The sequence below is a fragment of the Octopus bimaculoides genome, chromosome 23, assembly GCF_046866305.1.
Source record: "Octopus bimaculoides isolate indiv1 chromosome 23, ASM4686630v1, whole genome shotgun sequence".
Taxonomy (NCBI): domain Eukaryota; kingdom Metazoa; phylum Mollusca; class Cephalopoda; order Octopoda; family Octopodidae; genus Octopus; species Octopus bimaculoides.
In genome coordinates this window covers 35,273,742-35,298,534 of record NC_142950.1, presented here as the reverse complement: position 1 = coordinate 35,298,534, position 24,793 = coordinate 35,273,742, and the positions used below count along the sequence as shown (strand labels likewise).

The 24,793-nt window shown below is 38.1% G+C and overlaps 1 protein-coding gene across 13 annotated transcripts in view; it reads right to left on the bottom strand.

The window, feature by feature from the left end:
* LOC106871201 (uncharacterized) overlaps positions 1-22,675 on the bottom strand; it is a 54,994-nt gene extending 32,319 nt beyond the window's left edge. For 3 of the 13 annotated variants that reach the window (XM_089340153.1, XM_089340155.1, XM_089340163.1), the window contains exons 1-8: positions 21,949-22,646; positions 7,332-7,424; positions 6,197-6,319; positions 5,820-5,936; positions 4,330-4,614; positions 2,654-2,812; positions 822-1,994; positions 68-185 (exon numbers count right to left, since the gene is read on the bottom strand). In XM_089340153.1, the coding sequence (XP_089196279.1) occupies positions 68-185; positions 822-1,994; positions 2,654-2,812; positions 4,330-4,614; positions 5,820-5,936; positions 6,197-6,319 (1,975 nt within the window). In that variant the 5' untranslated portion in view covers positions 7,332-7,424; positions 21,949-22,646. Of the gene's footprint in view, positions 1-67; positions 186-821; positions 1,995-2,653; positions 2,813-4,329; positions 4,615-5,819; positions 5,937-6,196; positions 6,320-7,331; positions 7,425-18,279; positions 18,824-21,948 lie in introns of those variants that run through there. The other 10 variants (XM_089340156.1, XM_089340164.1, XM_089340157.1 and 7 more) reach the window with 8 other exon arrangements.
* Positions 22,676-24,793: the final 2,118 nt, after the last annotated feature.

The following is a 24,793-nucleotide window of genomic DNA, read 5'->3' as shown; positions in this document are numbered from 1 at the left end:
AGTGTAGTGTTTGTGAGATAAGAGCAGGTATTAATAGCAGTGTTAGGAGAGGTGGAAAGTTAGTCACCTTGCAATGTCTTAACATCATCAAAGTCTACGAGTTGCAGGAGTAGGTTACCTTTATCCTCTTCAGCTTCAGCCAACCGATTCTTCAGTTCTTCGACTTCGTTGGAACCTTGGTTGCCCTGTAACATCAACAAAATAATTGACACACTTTGATTTTGATTTTTTCTAGGGGATGGTAGTGGGGTGGGAGTTGATAAAAATAAGTACCAGTTAAATATTGGGGTTTGTGTCATTGATTATCCCCCTCTCCCATAATTTCAAACCTTGTGCCTATAATAAAACAGATTACTACTACTACTAATACTCTGATGAGTGTAAAGTTAAATAATTGGATTGTTACCTAACACTCCATTGTATTCTTTATGCGAAACCAAATGGTTTGCTCATGACTGGTAGAGAGGGAGGCACGTAGCTTAGTGGTTAGGGTGTTAGACTCATGATCGTAAGATTGTGGTTTCGATTCCTGGACTAGGTGATGCACCCAGTTTCCAATTAATGATTCTTGTTCCCACCAAACTTGGAGGACTATGTAGCGATTTGGCAGGCTAGAAATAGCACACTACTGCCTTAAACATGAAAGGAATACATTATATTGTGTAGTCATAAATATACATAAACAGACAGGATGGTCGTGGTTGGAATGTGTTTGATCACCGTCTGCTCAACAAGGATTGAACTGGGGCTAAACAGTAACACCACCTCCCTTCCACCACTACCAAGCCAAAACTTTTTATTTGAAACAAGTAAACCCTTACCTTTTTTAATTCTTCAATTTCTTTCTCCAGGGATTTGATTTTGGCAGTGAACTGGGCCTTAATCTTTAACATTCTAGAATCAGAGATTTTTGTAGGAGATCCATCGGAAGATTTATGCTTTTCCCGAGGCTTGATGTTCTGTACCTCTGCTTCCTCTGCTTTCAAAAACCCTTCTTGTTTCTGGTGCTGGTAGTTATGCAACTGAATTTTAACATCTTCCAGTTCCATTCTTTGACGCTGGAATTGTTCCTCGAGTTGTTTTCTCTGAGCCATTTCTACTTCTAACCGTTTCGAGAGTTCTGCCAGCTTCTCTGGTGAACCAACTGCAGGCGTTAAACCGCTTGTACTTGCATCAGCAGCATCTTTTAAAGAAACGGAATTCTTCAAGTCATTTACTTCGGTGCAGACCAGTTGATAGCGTTCTTGGAGAGCATTGTAATGAAGTGCAGCCTGAGAATAAGCCGATTCGTACTGCTTCAACGATGCTTGGAGAGTGTGAAACTGAAGATTCATCTCTCCTTTTTCTTCCTCATTTTTCTCAACCAGCGCTTTCAGGCGACTTTCCATTTTATGTTTCTCGGATTTCCATTGTGTCTCATAATCTGAAAAAGTCTGTTGCATGAGAAGGTTTTGCTCAGTACTAACAGCAAGTTTCTCTTTTAAATTTTTTACACTGTCCATAATGCTGTGCAGTTGTTGGTCTTTATTGGCCAATGCGTTTGTCTGGATTTCAATCACCTGAATTTTTCCTTGGAGAACCTCGTTGATATCTTTTATTTTCTGTTCCATCATTTTCAACATTTGATCCTGTACGTTTCCACCTCCCTCTCTGGACATGATGTTTTCTATATCACGTTCATGTCTGGCCAGCAGCTCACGGAGGTCGTTGTCACGTGTAACCAAGTCCTTCTCTCTGTCGAGAATGAGGCGCCTCAGTTGTGTAATCTCTCCTTCACGGTCATTAAGGGTTTCTTCAAAGTACCTCTGGGTTTCTGATAACCGAAGACTGAACCGCTCAGACTCAACTTTTAGGTTGTGCTCAGCCTTCTCCAGACTCTCTATCAACAGGGACATTTTCTCTTCTTCAGATTCAACTTTATTAGTCAACTTTGAAATCAGAGCAGTCTGAGATGTTATGTTCTGGTCTTTTTCAACAATGGATGTCTGTAAAACCTGTAGAAAAATAGAATAAAATTATTCATACAAACATACATGTTAAAAATGTTTCAATAGCATGGTGACTTATTTGCAATTGGTGTATTACACAATCCAAAATCACCAAACCATTAACCACAATAGGCAAGATCCAAACCATTTGATATATATATATATATATATATATATATATATATATTTATAATTATTTTTATAAAAGAATTGTATATTGTAAGGTGATGAAAAACTGGCAGAACCATTAGGATGGCAGATAAAATGTTTAATGCCATTTCATCTGTCTTTATATTCATTACTCAAATTCTGCCAAGGTCGACTTTGTCTGTCATCTTTTCAGGGTTGACAAAATAGGTACCAGCTGAGCAATGGGGTCGCTCCCACAAAATTTCAGGTCTTGTGCTTATAGCAGAAAAGATTCACCAATATATCTTTGTAAATATTAGAAAAGAAACTAATCGACCACAAATGCCCTTCTTATGAAGTCTCTTATGATATTTGTTCTGCACCAAGGTATTCACAGACACCCCTACTCACTCACTCTCACAACCAGAAACACAATAAACCAATAATTAGCATATCAGAAACCTATAACCACTGGTGCCATTCTTTACAAATTGTCACATCAAATAAATAGAATTCTAAAAGTCGACAATACTCACGCCAATCACTTTATCTCTGCCTTTAATGACTTCATTCTTCTCTCCAATGAATTCCTGCAAGTCTTTGATTTTGCTGTCTAATTCAATGATTGAGTTGTTGAGATCAACGATTTTCTTGTCTTTGGACAAAATCTGGACATAGATCTGATCCAGGGTTTCCTAAAATACAAACAACGACAATACAAGTGTGTGCATTTGCATTTGCATGTGCGTTTGTGTGTGTGTGTGTGTGTGTTTATCTTTCACTGATACAAACTAGTGCACCTGTGCGCACTTGCATGTTTGTATGTGTTTGTGTGTGTACATGTGTATGTGTGTTTGTGTGTGTATGTATATGTGTGCATGTGTATGCATGTGTGTGTATGTGTGTATGCATGTGTGCATGCGTGTGCGCATGTGTGCACATGTATGTGCCTGTGTCCATGTTTCAATGCATATGGACATGGCCCAACATCCTCATTTTATGTCTATTTTCCATACTTACAAGGGTCCTTCCTCATCTCTTTCATGAAGTTCAGCTCCCTGAGATCAACCTTTACCACTTCTTTCTAAGTCCACTTCCTCTGTCCGCCGCCTTTTCTACAAGTTCTTTCCTCTTCGAGTGCCCGATTCAAAAACCTTTATTCAACCGTCATCCTCTCTATACACACCACATATATCTATACCAACAAACTCACCTCTCATACACACAACAATCAATTCCTCATACATCCAATTTTTCTCTCAGCTTATTTCTGTTCCACCATTCATTCCCACTAACCCTACACACCCAGTGGAGTATCCTCTCCTTATTTCTTTCCAGCTTTCACACATCCTTTCTAATCAATACCCAGGTTTTTCTACCAAGTAACATCACACTTAACACGTATTTTGTGCTTTGCTTAACTCTTTAGCATTCAGATTACTCGGTCCGATGTAATGCTGCTTATTTATTCACATTGTCTTTAATTAATCATGCATTACCTCATAGCTTCAAGATTCTGACGATATGAATTAGAAGGACATGTAGGATAGGTGTGAGAGGCTGGACCTGGACAGTTTGAACAAAAAAAAAAAAAAAATATTTGGGCTGGATTTGGCCGGATTGAATGCTAAAGTGTTAAAAAGAATCTTCCTTTGTCACCTGCAGAGATAATCGCAACGCACGGATCTTCATTCTACCCCATTCTTATCCAAGCTGTTATGCTATCCAACTACCCAAGTCATCTAGGCAACAGAAACTGTCAAAGCTTTTCTAGAAAACCTTGGAGGGAAGTACTTTCAGGAATGCTTTTATTGCAAACTACTCCTGGTGTATCTGCTACTAATAACCTGTGATCTCTCTACGCCCTCTCTTGATATTTGGCTCACAGTATAGAATTTGCCCCCCACACCTTTTCTATGAATCAATCATAACCACCTCTCAATAAAGTTCTCTGTTCTTTGTTGCTAATTAAGACTTTTACCTGTGAATGGTTTACTTTTGGGTTCCTTTGATATGAGACTCCACTTTCATGTTTGAAACTTTTCCTCAAATTCTTTGATTTCATTAGAAAAGCTCAGTCATCGATATATAAGGATTCCTAGAGACACCCAGTCTTGAAGTCTTCCACTATAGCCCAGAGAATTATAATAAACAAGATATGCCAGAGAACCAAACCAAAACTCTAAGTGAAATGTTATGTAAGAATTATTACCTGAGATTTAGCAGATGGGTTCTCAGACTCATTAATATCCCTGATTATTTTATCACGATCAACGAGCTGACTGTTCAATGTATTTATCATTTCTTTAAGTTGTTTGATTGTTTGATCCCTGTCCACCAAGGTCTTATCTTTAGCCAACATCTCCTCACCATGATTCACCAACTGTCCCTCTTTCTCGGCCAAGAGACGTTCTTTCTCGACGAGTTTACGACGTAACAATTTGATTTTACCCCGACTGACTTGCTCTGCCGGACTTTCGTCTCCACACTCACTGCCCTGTTAGAATCAAAAACATAAATACCGTTCAAATACTAGAGCTGATAAAATACCAGTTGACTACTGGGGTTCATGAATAAGTCCCGTCAACAACTGGGATTGATAATTAGAAAACCTTATGCATATATTTTGAAGGCTTGTAACCTAGTAGTCAGGGTGTTACACTCATGATTCTAAGATTATGGCTTCAATTCCCAGACTGGGCAGTACGGTGTGTTCTTGAATAAAACACTTCATTTCTATTGCCCCAGTGCACCCAGCTGCAAATAGGTTCCAACAAAAGCTGGGAAGTTAACTGGGAAGTGTTTCTGACTGATTTTTGTAATAAAAGATAGAGTTAGGAATTTCCTTCTGGAATAACAGCACAAAAATCTTTTTGGTTTAATATTTTGTCTCCTTTCCACAAGCTTTATATAAAACCAATATTGATAACATCATCATCATCATCATCATCATCATCAACCACTGGACATCACTGTCTCAATTTCCATGGCATATCCCAGTATCCACAGCATATTAGTGACCAAGATCGCAACGTTCACTCTGAATGGGATGCCAGTTCATTGCAGGGGCAACTTCTGGGGCTGATAATTTGAGATTTTATGCTTATATTAGAAATCAATAAGATTAATTTAGTTTCCCAACAATTAACATAATATTATTCTAAGGTTGCAAAACAGGCAGAAACGTTAGCACGCCAGACAAGATGCATATTGGCATTTTATGTGTCTTTACATTATGAATTCAAGTTCTGCCGAGGTCAACTTTGCCTTTCATCTTTTCAGATTCAATAAAATAAGCCCTAGACGAACATTGGGGTCAATGTAACTGACTGTTACCCAGCCCCAAAATTTCAGGCCTTGTGTCTATCGTAGAAATAATTAATGTAATATTTAAGGGCTGCAAGCTGGCAGAATCGTTAGCACGCTGGACAATATGCTTGGTAAAACTTCTTCCAGTTTTTTACAATCTGAGTTCAAATTCCACTGAGGACGACTTTATCTTTTATCCTTTCAGGGTCGATAAAATAAGTAATTTTTAAATTTCTTTAAATTCAAAAGCAAAAAAAAAAAAAAGATCAAGAAGTACTGGGACCAATTCATTCAACTAAAAACTCTTCGAAGCAGTGCTCCAGCATGGCCGCAGTCTAATGTCTGAAACGAGTGAAAACTAAAAAAATAATAACACTAAACACAACAACATACCCGGTCTGAAGAACTGTCTGGAAGGGCAGCTTTTTTAGCTTCTTCCAACTGGTTGGTCAGTTTGGTTGTTTTGGCTTTTGATTGCAGTTTGGTCTTCGTCAGAGCAGCTTTTGTCTCCTACAACAACAACAACAACAACACTGGGTTATGAGAGGGGCAGGGCATTTGAGGAGGGGAACTTGTGTCAGAGGATGAAAGGAGTGTGAAAGGAAGAGAGAGCCTCTCCCTTCCTTTTACACTCCTTTTATAGGATGCAGTCTCCAAAGAAGGGACACTATAGTCTGCAAAGAAGGGGGGGGTGCCTACAGCTTTTATAAAAGATATAGGTTGAAAGGAAGAATGGTAGTTTCTATAACATAGAAATAGAAGCCATTTACCTGTAATTCTGATTGTGTCTTTTCAATGATGTTGTCCTTTTCAACTATCATCAGCCTCAGCTGTTGAACAAGTTTCTCATTCTCTTCACACTGCATCTGAAGGTCATTGCTGGAACCTGCCATCTTGAAACAGAAAGAATCAGAGTTCAGAGAGTTTGTGTCATAACAACGATAGTTGACAACAACAGCAACAACGAAGATGACGACAACACCATCCTTATCAGCATTTCTACCAAGATTTCCACCATCACTATAAACATTATTATTTCTTTTTAAGAGGATTTATCCAGCAGGAAAGTACAATCCTTGTGAACTTTGAAGACTGCCACATTTCCCAGCATAAACGTTGACATAATGTAGAGTGTAAAGCATGAAGCATAAACATTCAAACATTGTCACTATCTTTCCAAATCCTGCAGCATGGAATGTTGGGGTCCTCCAAAGTTGTCTTGGTGCATAAGTTGACCTATCTCTTTTTTGGGGGGGTTGTAAAATTTGGCCTTGAACTAATCACATTGGCCTAGACTAATCACATTGGTGTAACTGATGTTCAGTTTGGACAGCTGCAAACACTACACAATCGTCATCATCATCATCATTTCACATCCGCCTTCCATGCTAGCACAAGTGGGATGGTTTGACAGGAGCCGGCCAGGCAGAAGCCTGCACCAGACTTCTGTAACTGTTTTGGCAGGATTTTTATAGCTGGATGCCCTTCCAAACACCAACCACTCAGCAGAGTGGGACTTCGAGCTTTTTATGTGGCACAAGCACAGGCAAGGTTAGTTTTGACAAGGTTTTTACAGCTGGATGTAAAAGACATTTGTACTACATAGCCAGAGGTAGTTTCAGCCGGGTTGGTATCGAAAGGGTTAAATTCCATTTCTGTCAAATGCTCAGTGATGCTCCTCCCCGCCACCCAACAATACCCCTGCTTCTACCGCCAGGATATAAGAACATTATTCAAACAGATCCCTAATTTGATCTGATTAAGGAACACATTCATCATGTCATACACCAGAAGTTTCAGAGCAGGCTCGACACAAGTGCAGCAGTCAAGTGTCACTCACAAAAAAAAGTAGCATACATACAAAGACACACATATATATATATATATTGATATGTTTGTACTTACTTTGGTTAAAGTTTATCACAGTCAAAGTATTTTGGTAAAAATCTAAAATACAATATATATCTTACAAATAGAGCAGCTCCATTTGGCTTTCACCTGAAATAAATTTAAGAAAGAAATTCTGAAAAAACATTTTTTTTTTTTTGTAAGTACATGAAAAGTTATACCAAAAGTAGGAAGGTATTGATTAAATCTTAATTTAGTCCATCGTTATAAATATTGTTTGAATAGGCCAGGGTAGGAGCCTCTCTACACAGGAACTTGTTTCTAGAAATAGCAGCTAAATCTCCTTTAATCCTTTAGTGCTTAAACTGGTCATACCCAGCCCACATATTCTGTTTTATGTTCAAACCAGACAGATCCATCCTCTCACACCTACCCTACGCTCAGTGTCATTAATCCTAATAATAGATTTATCAAAACCATAATAAAACTTTTAATTCATTTGATTAAAATAAAAGAGTACTGGACATGTTTTCTTTTTTCATAACTGTATATCTACTTTTGTACCACCCTACACCTCTGACGAGAACCCAATATGTTTTGAAAATCATTTGAGGCTCTTCATCATTTTTTCAGTCTGTGGAGAAATGGTTAAAATTTTCCCTGTTTATAATTATACCATATATTACATATTTATTATATCATAACTTGATACTGTGTGGACTAAGATCCCCCTTGACAGGCTACTGGTATTTATTGGGTGTTAAACACTTTTGGTATGCAAATTAGGGATTCCTTCACAGAGTAACTGCTGCATTTGTTGAGTATATAAACAGTTTGGCTACTTGATTCTCTGAAGACTGTCAGAATGGTGTAGATGCCTCTGATGAGAGCCCAAAAAGGTTTGAAAATTGATTAAGGTTGTTCACTGTTTTTTTTTCAGCAAAGGAAACTGATAGAGTAAGTACCAGTTTAAAAAAAAAAAATTCTATTGGGGTCAATTTGTTCAACTAAACCATTCAAGGCATAGCCCCAGCATGGCTAAAGATAAAAGAAAAAAAGTGTTAAAGACTGCCTTCACTCATAGATAACCATGGGATTGAACCTGGAAAGTTCCCCTCCATGGCACAAGTACAAGCAAAGGTTGTTTATGGAAGACCAGCAGTCGCCCATGCACACCAACCCCCTCTCTCCATACCTCCGGTGTTATCCAAGGGAAAAGCAAAGGGGCCGATACAGCTTGACACCAGTGATGTCGCAACTCATTTCTACAGCTGAGTGAATTGGAGCAACGTGAAATAAGGTGTCTTGCTCAAGGACACAACACACAGCCTGGTCCAGGAATCGAACTCACTACCTCACTATTGTGAGCCCGACGCTCTAACCACTGAGCCATGTGCCTTCACAAAAGAAAAAAGATTATGAATTTTATAACTTACTCTTTTACTCTTTTATTTATTTCAGTCATTTGACTGCAGTCATGCTGGAGCACTTAGGGAAGAAAATTTTTTTTTTTTGGTTAAGAAGCTCAATGACGGGTATAGACATGTTTCAGTCTTACTTGAGCTCATCAACATAATATGAACTTTTATAATATCAGTGGCTTTGATCAATCGACAGTAGATTTCTGTGAGCAGAAGAAAGAATTACGTAGTAACCTAGATTAGAAACCGGAACCATTCCATCTCTTTGATTTAGTGACTAGTTGATATCACCTGCGTAGGTTATATTTGATTAGTAAAATGAGAATACAAGTGTCAAGCTATGTCAAACGAGTATTTCAAGTAGGTGTAATAAAATGCTCTGCAGAAAACAGCTGTAACCAGGGAGGTGAGATAATCTATACACACACACATACATATATATACCTATTCCATCCTGGGAAGCTTATCTATTTTAAATATGTGTATATATGTATGTATATATCATCGTCATCATCATCATCATCATCATTATATATATAATGTATGTATGCATATATATATATAATACAAAGAATATATATACATGTATACACACATATATGTACATACTTACATCTACATGTGTATATACATGCATATCAGGGTACAGGACGTTAGAACAATAAACTACAGACAACGGAACGAACACATAGGAAAACGGAAAGCCACTTGGAATATCCCTTCATCAGCTGTCTCTATTCTATCTAGACGTTTCGAAGATAAGACAGTATATATATATATATATATATATATATATACTAGTATTATAACCCGATTTCATTTGGGTCTACTTGGGCCACATTTCAAAGATGAGGAATTTTGCCCTTGAGGCCACACCTTTCAACTGAGCCAACTCAAAGTTGCCACGTAAACTTCCCACCACTTTTAACATAGGTGTGCAAATTTTCAGGTCAATCTGACTACATTTACTAACACTTTTGTCTGCACAACTGCTTGTGGGACAACACCTTCTCTTTTCACAAATATATAGTAGATAGATACATATATAATGTATGCATGTATATATGTAGGTATGTATTATGTATGCATATATATATATATATAATTCAAAGAGATTTAGAGGTTGTAAATCCAACCAACTAAGGATAATATCTATCCAATACACTGCTGGTAGAAACTGCTCTTCTTTCTCTATTCTTGAAATTACTGGTACTTTACACATGTATATATATTCTCAGAACAGTTTAAAATAAATAAATAGATATAATATAATGTCTGACAGCTGATGAATACTACCTCTGGATTCCTTCCATTTTCTTCTTGCTATATATATATATATATATATATATATATACACATACACACACACACATATATATATATATATGCATACATACATACATATACAACATGATAATGATTTTTTTAAGTGGAACACCAGCTATCAAGACAACTCCCCGTCATTATATAAATATGAATAAAAACAAATCTAAAATCGAAACTTGTTTTAACAAAGTTAAAAGTAGGTTATATCAGTAAACTTCCATGTTTTAGAAAGGAGGAGAGGAGGGGGGAGATGTATTGCAAGAGGTGTTGAAGATGGGGGTGGAACAACATGTTGAAGATTCAATATGCTTTGGAAGAAGAGTCGTGTGACTACTAATCGAGCAGACAGGCTTATTATCAAAAACATTCCTAATGAAGGTACCCAGAATGATGGTACTAGAAAAGAAGGTACAACCATAAACGGTGCAACAACTTGAGTTCCAGTTTATTGCTCGATTTTATGGAATCCATTCTTATTATATTTTCATTTTTGGTTCCTCAAAATTGGTCTGCAACTAGAATCTTCAAAGTAAGAATATTTGTTATTATTTGTTTTGTTTTACACTGTTTATTAAATAAGATTGTGTCATTATTGTTTCAGAATGCAGTTTTACAAACAATTACGAATTGCATTCTTTGGCCCTTACTCCCCTCCCCATCTCTTACCTTTCATCGTCTCCCCTCATCAACCCCTGGCTTTCCAATCTTCCCTTGCAACTCCCTACTTTCCCAAATGCCCCTCTTGATTCTTCCCTTTCCTCAAGGTGTGGTGGCACCCACTTTAGAAATCACTGTTGTAAAAGAAATGACTCAATTAATTAGCAGAACTTGTGATATTTCATTTAGATATATTAATTAGATGAGACTCATCAATTTAGCTGAGACTCATCATTTCAGCTGAGACTCGTCATTTCAGCTGAGACTCGTCATTTCAGCTGGGACTCGTTATTTCAGCTGGGACTCGTCATTTCAGCTGAGACTTGTCATTTTAGCTGGGACTCGTCATTTCAGCTGAGACTCTTCATTTTAGCTGAGACTCGTCATTTTAGCTGGGACTCGTCATTTCAGCTGAGACTCGTCATTTCAGCTGAGACTCGTCATTTTAGCTGGGACTCGTCATTTCAGCTGAGACTCGTCATTTCAGCTGAGACTCGTCATTTTAGCTGGGACTCGTCATTTCAGCTGGGACTCGTCATTTCAGCTGAGACTCTTCATTTTAGCTGAGACTCGTCATTTTAGCTGAGACTCGTCATTTCAGCTGAGACTCGTCATTTCAGCTGAGACTCGTCATTTTAGCTGAGACTCATCATTTTAGCTGAGACTCATATTTTTTGGACCATTTTTACATTTTAGGATGAAATTTTTCCAGCAAATTTTGTTTTTAAAAATCTGCTGCTCAAATACATAGTAAATACACCTTCTCCTCGACTTACTGACAGGTCGTAAGTCGATCTAGTCAATGTCACATTCTTCAACACTATTCTCAGTCAAACACAACTGGTGCTTGAAAGCAACTGAGTAAGAGACAGCGACAAGCAGTGGATGCTTGCCAGATGCTGCCATAGTTATCATACAGACAGCTGCCCAACATCAGAAAATCGATTTTTTATCTATTTATTCAAGTCCTTATTTTTTGTGGTAATAAAGTGAAGACGGTTGTAAGTCCCCGAGGTCATAAGTCAAGGAAAAGGTGTAACACATTTGATTTGTTTATGGAATTGAGAAATTTGGTGAGGAAATATGCTACCTGATGTGTTTCATTACATTTTGTTTTGATGTTTGATTTTCCATGCTTGCAGAAGGTTTGACAAGGAAACAAACATTTCCAACAGCCATTTTCCCTTCCTGTTACCAACCCCCACCTGTTTGTTTCCAAGCTTCATCCGTCAAACAACAAACTGCCCAGGCATACTTTTGTCGAGAACTGCAAAGTAATGAAACTGTTTGTACAAAAGGCCATGTTTTGTTTACAAACCGTGTGTACATGCCAAGACAAAGATAATATATACACAGTGATACACACACACACACACACACATTAAATTACGAATTAAAAGCAGCTCTAGTAATGCAAATGTTATAGGTCACACATACATAGTGTGTGTTTTGTTTATACACCAAATTTGCTGCAGGATAGTGTCTGGGAAAAGTTTCCCAAACAATGCCAAGTGTTATAGAACACCTGAATACCAACTTGTCTTGGAATCACTGAGAACAGCAGATATCAATAGTTTGCCATCATTGTGGCTTATCAATATCATGTACCCTGACAGGGCCCTTCTATTTTCTCAGTACCAAATTTCACTCAGCTCATATGTCATTGGTCACCTTACATCAATTGACATCAACTGACAACATCCATACAGTGAGACAAAACCCCTCCCTAAGAATTTATGTATTATATTTTTAAAATACAAGGATTTAAAATCATAAAAAATCCCTTTTTTGCCAAATTGCAGGGGTTTTTTTTTTGTTATAGCAGGTTTGTATCGTTTAGGATAAATTGTGGTAATTGTAGAATGCAAACATGTGGCCCAGTGATTAAGGGTGTTGAACTTACAGTCATGGGGTTGTGGGTTCAATTCTAGGAATAAGCAGCAGTGCATTGTATTCTTAGGCAAGTCACTTCATTTTATATTGCCCCGGTTCACTCAGCTGAAAGCTTGTTGCACATCTGCTGTAGAGAGATGCCCTAACCCTAACCCCAAATCTTGAAAATCCAGCAACAGCCCATGATGGTTATGGTACACTGAATGATGATGATGACGATGACAAAGATGACCTAATATTAGGCATTATAAGCACTGATTCAAAACAGAATAAAGCAACTGGTAGGAACTCAAGCCTCCACACTGTTGGCCAAGTGACCAACTTAACAATCACTCCAAAGGTATTTGCCTTTTCATCTTCTTAAATAAAGTTTCTGCTAACTTACAGGAATAAACAATTTGTAGATGTTGTCTTCAGTTTCAAATTGATCTTTATAATGTATGAAGTCATTTACATTAAAACTGATACAGCTAATTCATAAATGCAACATGACTGAGTAAGTTACTTTATCCATTACATCTCTTGTAGGTAGGCAATGCCTTCAACATTTTCTATCCAAAAGGATTTTCAGCCTGATGTTTACATGCTATTATTCACACCATTATGTGCTTCAAGATCCACTGCTCCAAAATATAATTATATATATATATATATATATATATATATATATATATATATAGCATGGCCACAGTTTTAGGGCTGAAACATGTAAAAGAAAAGAGAGAGGGGGGGGGGGCAGGCAGAGAGAGAGAAAGAGAGCCAGATATGACAGACAGTTGGCACAACATACTTAAAATAGTATCAGTGAGGGGGGAGGTAATGAGGGTCGAGGAGAAGCAAAGTATGAATGAGAGAAGATACGTAAAGACGTAACAAACAGTAAGATATACATGTTCATGCATATGTGCACTCACACACAAATATATATATATATATATATATATACATACATACACAGCCACATGTTTATGTGTATTAAATATACCAAAACATATCTTCTCATCCTAGTCCCATATTATCTCTCTCTCTCTCTCTCACTACCCTCCTCTCTCTCTCACTACCCTCCTCTCTCTCTCACTACCCTCCTCTCTCTCTCACTACCCTCCTCTCTCTCTCACTACCCTCCTCTCTCTCTCACTACCCTCCTCTCTCTCTCACTACCCTCCTCTCTCTCTCACTACCCTCCTCTCTCTCTCACTACCCTCCTCTCTCTCTCACTACCCTCCTCTCTCTCTCACTACCCTCCTCTCTCTCTCTCTATCTGTGAAGGATATGGTTTCAAGGTGTGCTTCAGACACACATCTACCGTTTATCTTCTTGCAAACGTCTTCCTTTACACCCTCTGCCTTGTTACTATATATAGTATGCTGCCATATCAAAACAACATATGTCAAGTTTAACCAACGACCCTGAAGAACGCACCCCACTTTCAGTGCAACATACGTTGATAATGTGCATCCATACGGGTGTGTGTGTGTGTGTGTGTGTGTGTGTGTGAGTGTGTGTGTGTGTGTGTGTGTGTGTGTGTGTGTGTGTGTGTGTAGGGGAACGCTCATATGCTGATGACCTCATTCTTATGGCTGATAGTGAAGTAGAATGAGAAGAGAAGTTCCAGGTGTGGAAACAAAACCAGGAAGCAAAGAGCATCAAAGTTAGATTAGTGGAGATAGAAGTTATAGTAAAGCAGGATAACAAACAGGACTTTATACCCTTCGGGGAAAATGACCCTGTTCATTATGGTGTACCCAGTGCCAGCTACACTATGAGCACCCAAGAAGTACAGTGGAATTATTGCAAGCTTAACAGAGAAAACAGACTTTGTATGTGGCACAAGAGCAGTAAACACTAAGAACACATGGAAAATAGATTTTCTCAAATGCCCAGGAGAATCCCTAGAGGTAGTTGATAGATTTTGTTACCCAGGTGACCTAATTAGCAGTGGAGGAGGTTGTTCTCAGAGCATAGTTGCCAGAGTATGAACAGCTGGAGAATGTTCAAAGAGTTATTACCTCTGTTGGCAACAAAAGGTTTCTCTTTCAGAGAGAAAGGTAGATTCTCTGAGGTCTGTGTACAAACTGCCATGTGGAGCTTCTCAACCACATGGTTCCAGGTTCAGTCCCACTGCATGGCAGTTTGGGCAATTGTCTTCTACTATAATAGCTCCAGGACAACCAAAGCCTTGTGAGTGGATTTAATAGATGGAAACTGAAAGAAGCTTGTCATATATATATATATATATATATGGTGAGGAGTATTTGTGTCTTTGGGTTTATGCTGTTTGTCCCCCACCATTGCTTGACAACCGATGCTGGTTTGTTTACATCCCTGTAACTTAGAGACTTGGCAAAAGAGACTGATTAAATAAGTACCAGGCTTCAAAAAAAAATAATAATAAGTACTGGGGTCGATTTGTTCTACTAAAACCCTTCAATGTGGTGCCCCAGCATGGCCGCAGTCAAACAATTGGCAAACAAGTAAAAGTTGAAAGAAGAAAAGAAGAATAGACGGACAGACAGATAAACATTCAGACAGACAGACAAACAAATAGAAAGAGAGATAGGTAGTTAGAGAGAGAGAGAGAGAGAGAGTGGGTAGATAATTATATACATACATACATAAATACGTACATACATAATTAGATAGATAGATAGATAGATAGATAAAGGACAGCAATGAGGCTGTTTATGGTTAGGAACGACATGGACGAACGGGGGAATACCTCTCCCACCCCCAACGTAGCGTCCAACAAATAAACATACATCGGGGTCTCCCTTCCAACTGATACGTTTATTTCGTAAATAAAAGGTTTCCCCCGAGGTATTTTCCTCTCAGCTATATTTATTGATAATCTGTGTAGCTTAACAACTTGCCGTAAACTGGTTACTTCGTCCATCTGTCTGCTAGCTTCCATATGACTGAGTGACATGGAGGGGGAGTCCAATATTTCGGTCATATGTTTTCGTTTCCATTGTTATTCTTCTTCGTTTTAATTATTGTAGTGTATACGCAGCAACTTTAAGAAAATGGGGTTTATTTTATAAAGGGAAAAAATCTATACGTATAACAGTATTAACAACAACAATTATAACATGCCAACAAGGCATCCTCTATGCAGTCGTTCGACAGGCTAGAAATAGCAGCCAGATTACTTTTCAATTACACCCTACAGTCTCAAAAAACGGAATGATATATTGATATAATATAGTTCTAAGTGCACTAAAAGACGAGTTGGTCATGGCTGAAATATATTCGATCGTGGACATGTTCCATTATTCGCCACAAGGGCACCAAAAGAAATTATACTAAAGGCTATAAAATTAATAGTAAATGTACTACGTCAAGTGATGAAAAGAAAAATTACATATCCAATAATTGTAATATAATATACACACACATACATACAATGCATCCATGCATGCAAATATAATATATGATAATATAATGATCGGAAAGGGAGATATCCATGTAGGGTAGATCTTGGTACCCTATATAGACAGATTCCGACAATTGCACTCAACACAAAAGTGCACTCTACGCTGCTGTCAATCTCTGAACGAAAACTGAAAATTGAGCCGTCTAACCAGGCAACACCCTAACTTCTCTTAAAGGACTAAGGGTTTCTTCCTTTGAAAACAGAATTCGTAAATGTCAACTTAATAAAGTGTCGGATTTATAGAGAAGTTCAAACGAAGAATTGTAAAGTTCTTGTGAAGTTCATTCGTTGCTACTGTTGCTGTTAGCGACGCAAAACATGACGGCAATCTTCCTGCTGTCTTTTTGGTTTTTTTATAACCACCCACATTTTTAATAAATGACAGTAAACCATAATAACAACGAAGGTGATTATGGTTTCTGTGATATCAGTAAAGAAGGTTTATAAATGAACAACTAGAGCTGTTGTTGTTGTCGTGGAGACAAGTTGTCATCGTCAAATTAACAGCTCCAGACAGGTCATATCTCCGTCAAGTCGAGGGCCATATATTGCATATTCTGCCATGCAATCGTTTAATTTCATGTGGTGGAGAATTGCAGTCTGGACATAACGTCCAGGCTGTTGTTGTAATTGCTTAGCCTCAAATTAGCCCCAATCGACCCAAATTAACCCCAATCTTGTCATTTCTAAGTTTTTTAAGATCTGCTTTATCCGAAACTACATTATTTTAAGCAGGCGTGGTCTCTATTTTTATGCCTAAGTATGTCAGGATTCGAGGGAGATTTTACTGTTATTGCTAGCAGCTCGAGCGACGACCATGTAGATGATGGAACACTCGGTTCCTACGAGATCGCTACTATCCAAAGAAAGACAGACCACTAACCCAGAGGAACAATAGCATGACCTTTCAATGGGTTACAGCACCAAAACAATCCTGATATTGAAGTAAACACGAGACTGGCAGACAAATGGGACGAATCACATCTACTCTTCTATAAATAAATGTATAAATAATAAATAAAAGACATTGCGCCGGACTATAGAGGGAGCGGGCGTATATCTACCCGGATTTATCTGTTGGGTACCCCACCTCAATATGAGTACGGTCACATAATGTAATGACTTCTTCCGCAATCTATGTACTGGCACTGTACGTAGTCCAGACTTAAGGGTACCGGGTACCAAGTGAGAAAGACGTACCTTTCAGATAATTCGTATGACATTAGCAAATTTAGTGATGATGATGATGATGACAAAGATGGAAATAATCATGATGAAGACTTCTTACATAGTAGGTACAAGGTCTGGAATAAAGAAGAATATGGAGGGAGCAGGGATCAGTCGATTACATCGACCCAATACCCCCGTCCCCCAACTGTTGATTTGCACTGTATTTTACCGAGTCCGCAGGAAGAAGAAATGGCAGGATTTGAACTCAGAACGTAAAGAGCCGTAACTAAATACCGACGCCTTAACAAGCTTGATTTTTTTGGTGGGTGGGAGAGCCATTTGTGTAGAGCCGGGTGTATATTGGATTGAATCAATGTCAATATACATACATACATAGGCCTAAAAATCAAACCATTAGTGCACATTTATAAAAAGCAAAGTCTTCTTGACTTCCGCTGGATTCGAAAACAAAACACATCTGTGAAGCACTAAGATGCCTTACTGCCACCTTACACACACACACTGTGAGGTAATGAAATCCCTATCACCGAAGGGGCTTCCTCTACAGCAGTGGTCCATAACCAGTGTCCGCATGACCCTCGGAGGTCCATATAAGATTCTGTTGATAAAATTTATGTGCAATAAATTGGTTAAACTTCTGCAATGCACAAAATACTTCGACATTTTTTGTTTTTACAATTCCTAACAATATTTAATAATAATAAAAATATAAAAGGATTTTTAAAATATTGAATGGTTAAGGGGGTTCTCCTTCGAATAAGAATCGAAGGGGTTCATTTGGCAAAAAAGAAAAAAAATTACTGAGGACGTCTGCTCTACACTATTGTAGTTCGATGTGCTACAAACAGTAACTAAATCCCGATCACTCACTGTTGTCTGAAATGGAAAAAATCGAAGGAAGACACATAATGTAATCCGAGATACACTACAACAGACAGGATAGCCACAGTTGGAACCCCTCTGATCGTTGACAGATCTGCTAGGTCGTGACTGACTCAGGGTTAAACAACAACAGTAGCTGTAGTAATAACGATAATAATAATAATGTGGGTGATAATGTTTAATTTGATGTACCTGCACTTACCTGTGGATATCTTTCACAAGTGAGTGAAATCCGGTGCACACCCAACACTGAACACCAAGAATATACAGTTATGTCGTCAAATCGATATAGACATACTGTAATATAATATCATAAACATCATCACGCTTGTTCTTACTGTTTTGGTTTAATTCGGGCAACAATCTCGATTAATTAAATAGATGGTAAATGACAAGAACTACAAAGATCCGAGGGAGATCCTACGTAGATGCAAAACCTACAAGAAATAGCAGACAACCTCCCTCAAATCATATAAACCATACACCCAATGTCTTCAAAAAAAAAAAAAGATAAACAAAAAAAGACACGTTGCTGAAATGGTAAGAAACTCTCAAGAGATCTAAATAGCAGCAGAAAAAAACCCACTCAGGCAAGTGTTTCTTTCGGCCCTTAAGGGGGCCGGGACGTAATCCAAGTTATGATTCTTGGACGCCTTTCTGCTGACACTTTTCAAGTCTGAATCATCCAAAACTAGATAGAATGGTCACAGCTGGGATATCTTCGACCATAGGTTTATTCGATCAGCATTTACCTAGGGCTAAAAATTAACATACGTAATCAGTGTAGTTAGTCTTCAGTGGACTTTGTCTCCTAATTAGAAAACCGGTTGTTTCTTGGAGAACTACGACGAAAAAGATACAAAAAAAGACCATATACACACGCACACACAATATATATATCTATATATATTGTGATAAGATTAGAAATGGCCCCTTGTCAGTTTTAAGGGTATTTCAAACTGTACTTGTTCGTTTGTAACTCACTTCTTCCATCCTTCCTTTATAGGTGCGAAAAAAAATAACATTTTCACTAATTGCTTCATGGGTCATTATTTTAATTGCTTCATGGCCAAACCTCAACGAGACAACAACTAAGCTTTTGTCTGCTTATTCGACTTATAAGAAACTGTAGCTAAATCACCCACAAATCATTCAACCAGCTTTAAAAAGAAATAAAAGGGCACATCCGATGGCGTAGACCTTGGTACACTATACCTGAAAAATAATAGATGGATTAATCATAGGTTTGCTCGATCAGGAATGAACGGGAGTCAAACGACAACAAGGTAGGACAGCACATTGGATAATGGAGTCCTAGATACACTACAATTTGTCCGTATAACAGACAGGACCTTCAAGGCTGGAATATATTTGATCATAAATTTCATAAATGTGTTGAGGCTGGCCAGGAGCTAAACAACAACAGCAAAGGAGGGCAGCACACTGGATAATGTAGTCCTAGTTACAACGCCCTATAAATAACAGGTGGAACAGTCACGGCCGAAAGATCTTTAGTCACAGTTTTAATAGACAGAACAATGCCAGGCTCGTCGCCAGACTTTGGTGCCTGGGTGCGCTTCAGAATATTCTGAGTGGGCACTAATTTGTAATAATGTGGAGTTTCGAAATAAGTGCATCACTGTAAATTTGAGGGTGCACCATTGAATAGTGAGTGGGGGCAGCGCCGTCCAGTGCACCCCTTTACCCACAGGCATGATCGAGGCTGACTTGGAGTTAAACCACAACTGTACGTCAATGTTCCCTATTTGGGAACCAGGCGCCACTCATTTAAGCAGTGAAGCTCGGTGAGCTCACCCACTGAGGCCATGTCTTCTGTCCCATATTCGCCCATTGTGGAATAATCCCAGTTAAACTTTAACGAAACAATTTTGGCACAAGGCCAGCAATTTGGGGTGAGTGGTAAATCGATTTATATCGACACCGATGCAAAACTGGTACTTTTTTTTTATCGATCCGAAAGGATGAAAGGCAAAGTCGACCTCGGCGGAATTTGAACTCAGAAAGTGAAGACGGATGATATGCCGCTAAGCATCTACCCGGCATCCTAACGATTCTACCAGCTCGCCGCCTTAAACTTTTACAAAACAGACTGACGAGAAAGCGTTAAGGCCAGGGCAGCTTGTCTCACATCGGAAGTTCATTTCTGTGTCAAGCTGAGGTGAGAATTTTGGCGATCATTCATTGATTAACCTTGACACCGAGCTTGGTATTCAGTCGACAGTCGTCAGCAGTGATCATGGGACAGGCTAATACTAAGTAAGTGTGTGTGTGTGTGTGTGTGTGTGTGTGTGTGTGTGTGATTAAAGTGTCAGGTAGGTTTAAGGTAGGATGGGCGTGTGTTGGAGAATTTAGGAAGTGGTGAGCTTTAACAAAACATACTGTGGGTGTAGATTGAAACCGTAATGTATCAATAATAAAAGAGAGAGAAAAATAAAAAAATAAATAAACAGTTTGTTCGGTTCTATTGACTAAGAGTGTCGCTACGTGATCATGCGACTACCTAGAACTACGAGTCAAATTCTCCTCGAATTAAACCCCACCATTTTAGAAAAGGACACGTTGGGTTATGCGGTCTTGGTTCCCTGCGCATAAGGTAAAAAAGAAAACGGAATGGTGACGGCTGGAATGTCTCTGGTGATCGGGGATACCTCGGGGTTAAATAACAACAACGACCAAAGACCATTCTTATGGGTTTTTTTTCAACAAACGAACGAGTGGTTCGATCGTGAGCATCTAACATACATACATACATACACATACATATATATATATATATATATATATATATATATATATATATATATATATATATATATATATATATATATATGGGGCTGAGTCAAAATAGGGTGCTTTGACATTCATGCTTTTACTACACGAATCGCTATGTACACACAGACGGTAATAATACCCACCTACCAACACCAACAAGTATAAACACAGATCATTACGGGTATGTAGGACAATCTATTTTAAACGTCCAATAAACAAAATAATAATCGTTTCGTATTTTAAGCAGCAGCAGGTCATAGATTATATCAGAGCGAGAGAAAGCAAAGAATTCTTATGTTATGACACTAATGCCTTTCCATAAGTGCTTTAACGGTACAGGGGGAGATGGAGTGATATGGCTTCGATCACGAATATCGCTATCTTCTTTTATTATACTGACCACAAGTAAAATATCTTCAAGGTATATTAAACTGGCCCCCTGGTACTTTATCAGCCCTGGATAGATAGATAAAATGCTTATTTAACCACAGCAGGATTTGATCTCGGAGAATAGAGGGTCGGACAGAACTAAATAACGCAGGTATTTTGACCGACGCTCTTACGATTCTGCCAATTGATAAGTGATCGATGATATCGATTTCTTAGGTAGGCACAGGGGGCGGGGGCGAATTCAGCGGCACTAAGTCGACACTAACACTGGGGTTGTGTGTTTATTCATATTTTATCGATCCCAGGAGGAGGAAAGATAAAGTCTACCGTGACCAGATTTGAACTCAGGATGTAAAAAGATGTAAACCTGCAAAAAAGGGGGGAAAACCGATCCTGTTGTTATTTAACCACCGGTCAAACATGACCTTGCAAACCATGACCACTGTGTATGTGTATCTAAGACTACATTATCTAAATATACACGCCTCTGATCTTTTTTAAAGTAATGGAGGATGATTTGAGAGCGATTTTGCTGCTATCTAGCCGGCCGAACGACCACAAATATAATGATGGCGATAATTATAATGATGATGAACAATTAAGGTCCCACGGTCACACATTATTTACATGAGACATGGGTTAAGTAAACAAATAACTAAATAAATTATTGCAAAGCAAGACTTCTCACCTTTTTGTGTGTGTGTACCTGTGCGTTTTCCTTAATTGATTGTAATAATATCCTTCAAACGTAACAACAAAACAAAGAACAAACTATAATGATCCAGGTAATAATAACAATAAAAATATATTTGCCGTATGTCCATCAGCATGACAGTGGACAGATGTTTCAGGCCACAACGACACATTGGCAAAACTAACCAGTTTGCTGGTGGTGGTGGTGGCGATGTTCATAGTTACCTTTGTAAAAAACAATCATAACTAATCATTATTATTATTATTATTATTAAAACCGTTTCTTTCTCTCATTTATGTTTTTTACGTATATATACATGTATTGTCTCTTTTTTTTCTTTTGTTTTGTATTGTTGGTGTTAATCATTTAGTAAAACACACGTTGATAAAGTGTGTGGCTTAGTGTTGTTGTTCTTGTTGTTGTGGTGGTGGTTTTTGACTTGCTGATGTGGCGGCCTTTAATAATTAAAGCCTCGAACACTGCCATGTTTGGGACGATGTGGATGTATGTATGTATGCGTATGTATATATATATTGTATCTATGTGCATACGTGTATAAAGTGTTTGTGTTGTGTTGCATCTATGTATGTAAATGTGTGTGTTGTATACCTATGTATGCTGTCACGTGACAATCTAATTCCAGGTAACCTGTCCTCATCCCACCTTCATAGCTTTCTCTCTCTCTCTTTCTCTTCCACCCGCAACTCTTTTTGCTCCGTCTCCCTCTCTGTATATAATTCTGTCTCTCTCTTTTCCCCTTTCTCTGCCTTACTTTATTCCATTTCACATTCAAGTCTCTTTGGTTCTCCTCCCTCTAAATAGCTCTCTCTCTCTCTCTCTCTTATTAATTCACTCACTCACTCTCTTTCTCTCCCTCTATCACTCTTTCTTGCTCGTCTACTCTCTCTTTTTCACCAACCCGGTTCTGGCATGTCTGCTCGAATTTTACCTATCACAATTCCCCCCCTCTCTCTCTTTTTTTGCTTACTAGCTTTTTACTAGCGAAAAAGAAAAGAGAAACAAAAACAGAGGGAGGGGGAGAAAAGAGGGAGGGAGAGAGAGTTTCGGGAACAAAAAAGAAAACAAAGAGCATATACGAGATGGATGGAAGGGGAGTGTAATAAGGCAGGTAACTGAGAGTAAAAGTGAGAGGTAAAAGAGAATAAGAGAGGGAGGGAGTTCCAACGCTCGTTAATCGACACATTTCTCCTATAAATGTAACCATTATATTTCTCACTCAGTATTGGATTTCTTGTAGTTAGGGGTTGACTATAATTTCGTACCACCTTTGATGGGAATAGGCCCCTAATTAAATGTATTCTATCCAAAAATCATCTATTGATACCGAGTAATGTGCATTTCAGCCAGCCCATCCGTTACCTTGTTTCTTCAGTTAAGTGGGTGAAATACTTACCTGCGTTTTGTGTAGTAGACTTTATCTGAATGTTTCGTTAGGGTTCGTCTCAATAAACCTCGTTTTTATGTCTTTTATTTATATATATATAAATAGATGACGAATCGCTGTGGTTTAGTTAGATGTTAGACCTGTCTTGAGAGAACTGTATGGTCAAAAAACGTTCCGGCAGTGACTAACTCATTCCCACCTCATATTTCAGACGTAGTTGATGCGTCTTACCACTATTTTTTTAAAGACAAATGGATGTTCCCTGGAAGATATTTGGACTGCTGTTTCTAGCATGTGGGGCGACCGCATTAAGGATTTCTTCGTTGGTTTCGGCTTGTGAATAACATTAAGTCAAACGTTTAACAAATGGCCATATGTTACTTACAAAGTACAAAGCAATATATATATATATATATATATATATATATATGTGTGTGTGTGTGTGTGTGTGTGTGTGTCTGTGTGTGTGTGTGTGTGTGTGTGTGTGTGTGTGTAAATAAACACACACGTGTGTGTATATTTTATGTGTATGTATATATGTGTGTGTGTGTGTGTGTGTGTGTGTGTGTGTGTGTATTGACTTTATTTTTGTCTTCTTTACTCTTTTTTTTTTTTAAATGAAGGGATGAGAATGTGAGAGACGACATTTCAGCAGTTTTTAAATATTTTTAGGGAAAGGAAAAGACACAGAAAGGGATAGGAGGTGACGATGTAAGAAAAGAAAAAAAAAACAGTTGATATTTTTAGGAAATAATTATTTCAGAATCGTAATTCCCATTGTATAAAATACAGAAAGATTGAAAAACAAAAATGAGGTTGGTGGGGGGAACCTCCCCAACTTCTTGCTCTTTTCTATCCCCTTAAGGTAATGAAAACTATTCCTTAACTCCGCCCAAATCCCTACTTTAACTCCCCATACACTTTTATGTTTTTTGGGGGGTTTTTTAAGACGATAAACCATAAAACTCTACCCAACACCCACCTCAACTGTTAAATACTATATGTATATATAAATAGACACACGTAGACAGGTTCATATTGACATACATCACACACACACACATATACATAAATATATATATATATATATATATATATATATATATATATATATATATATACAAATGATATGTGAGCATATGCATATATACATATATATATGTACATCTACATGTATATATAGATGCATATCCGGGTACAGGACGTCAAAAAACGTGGACAAAAAAGGAACGGGAACATAAACAAAGCACAAAAAACGAACTTTTTTTTATGGACAACAGAATGAACACAGGAAAACAGACAAGCCACATATGGAAGTTTTCCTTCATCAGCTGCCTCTATTCTAAACTAGGTGTTTCGAAAATGAGGCAGAACGTGCTCTTAGAATAGCTCTTCCCGCGAAGCAAATTAAGTAAAACCTGCTATGCGGAGGAT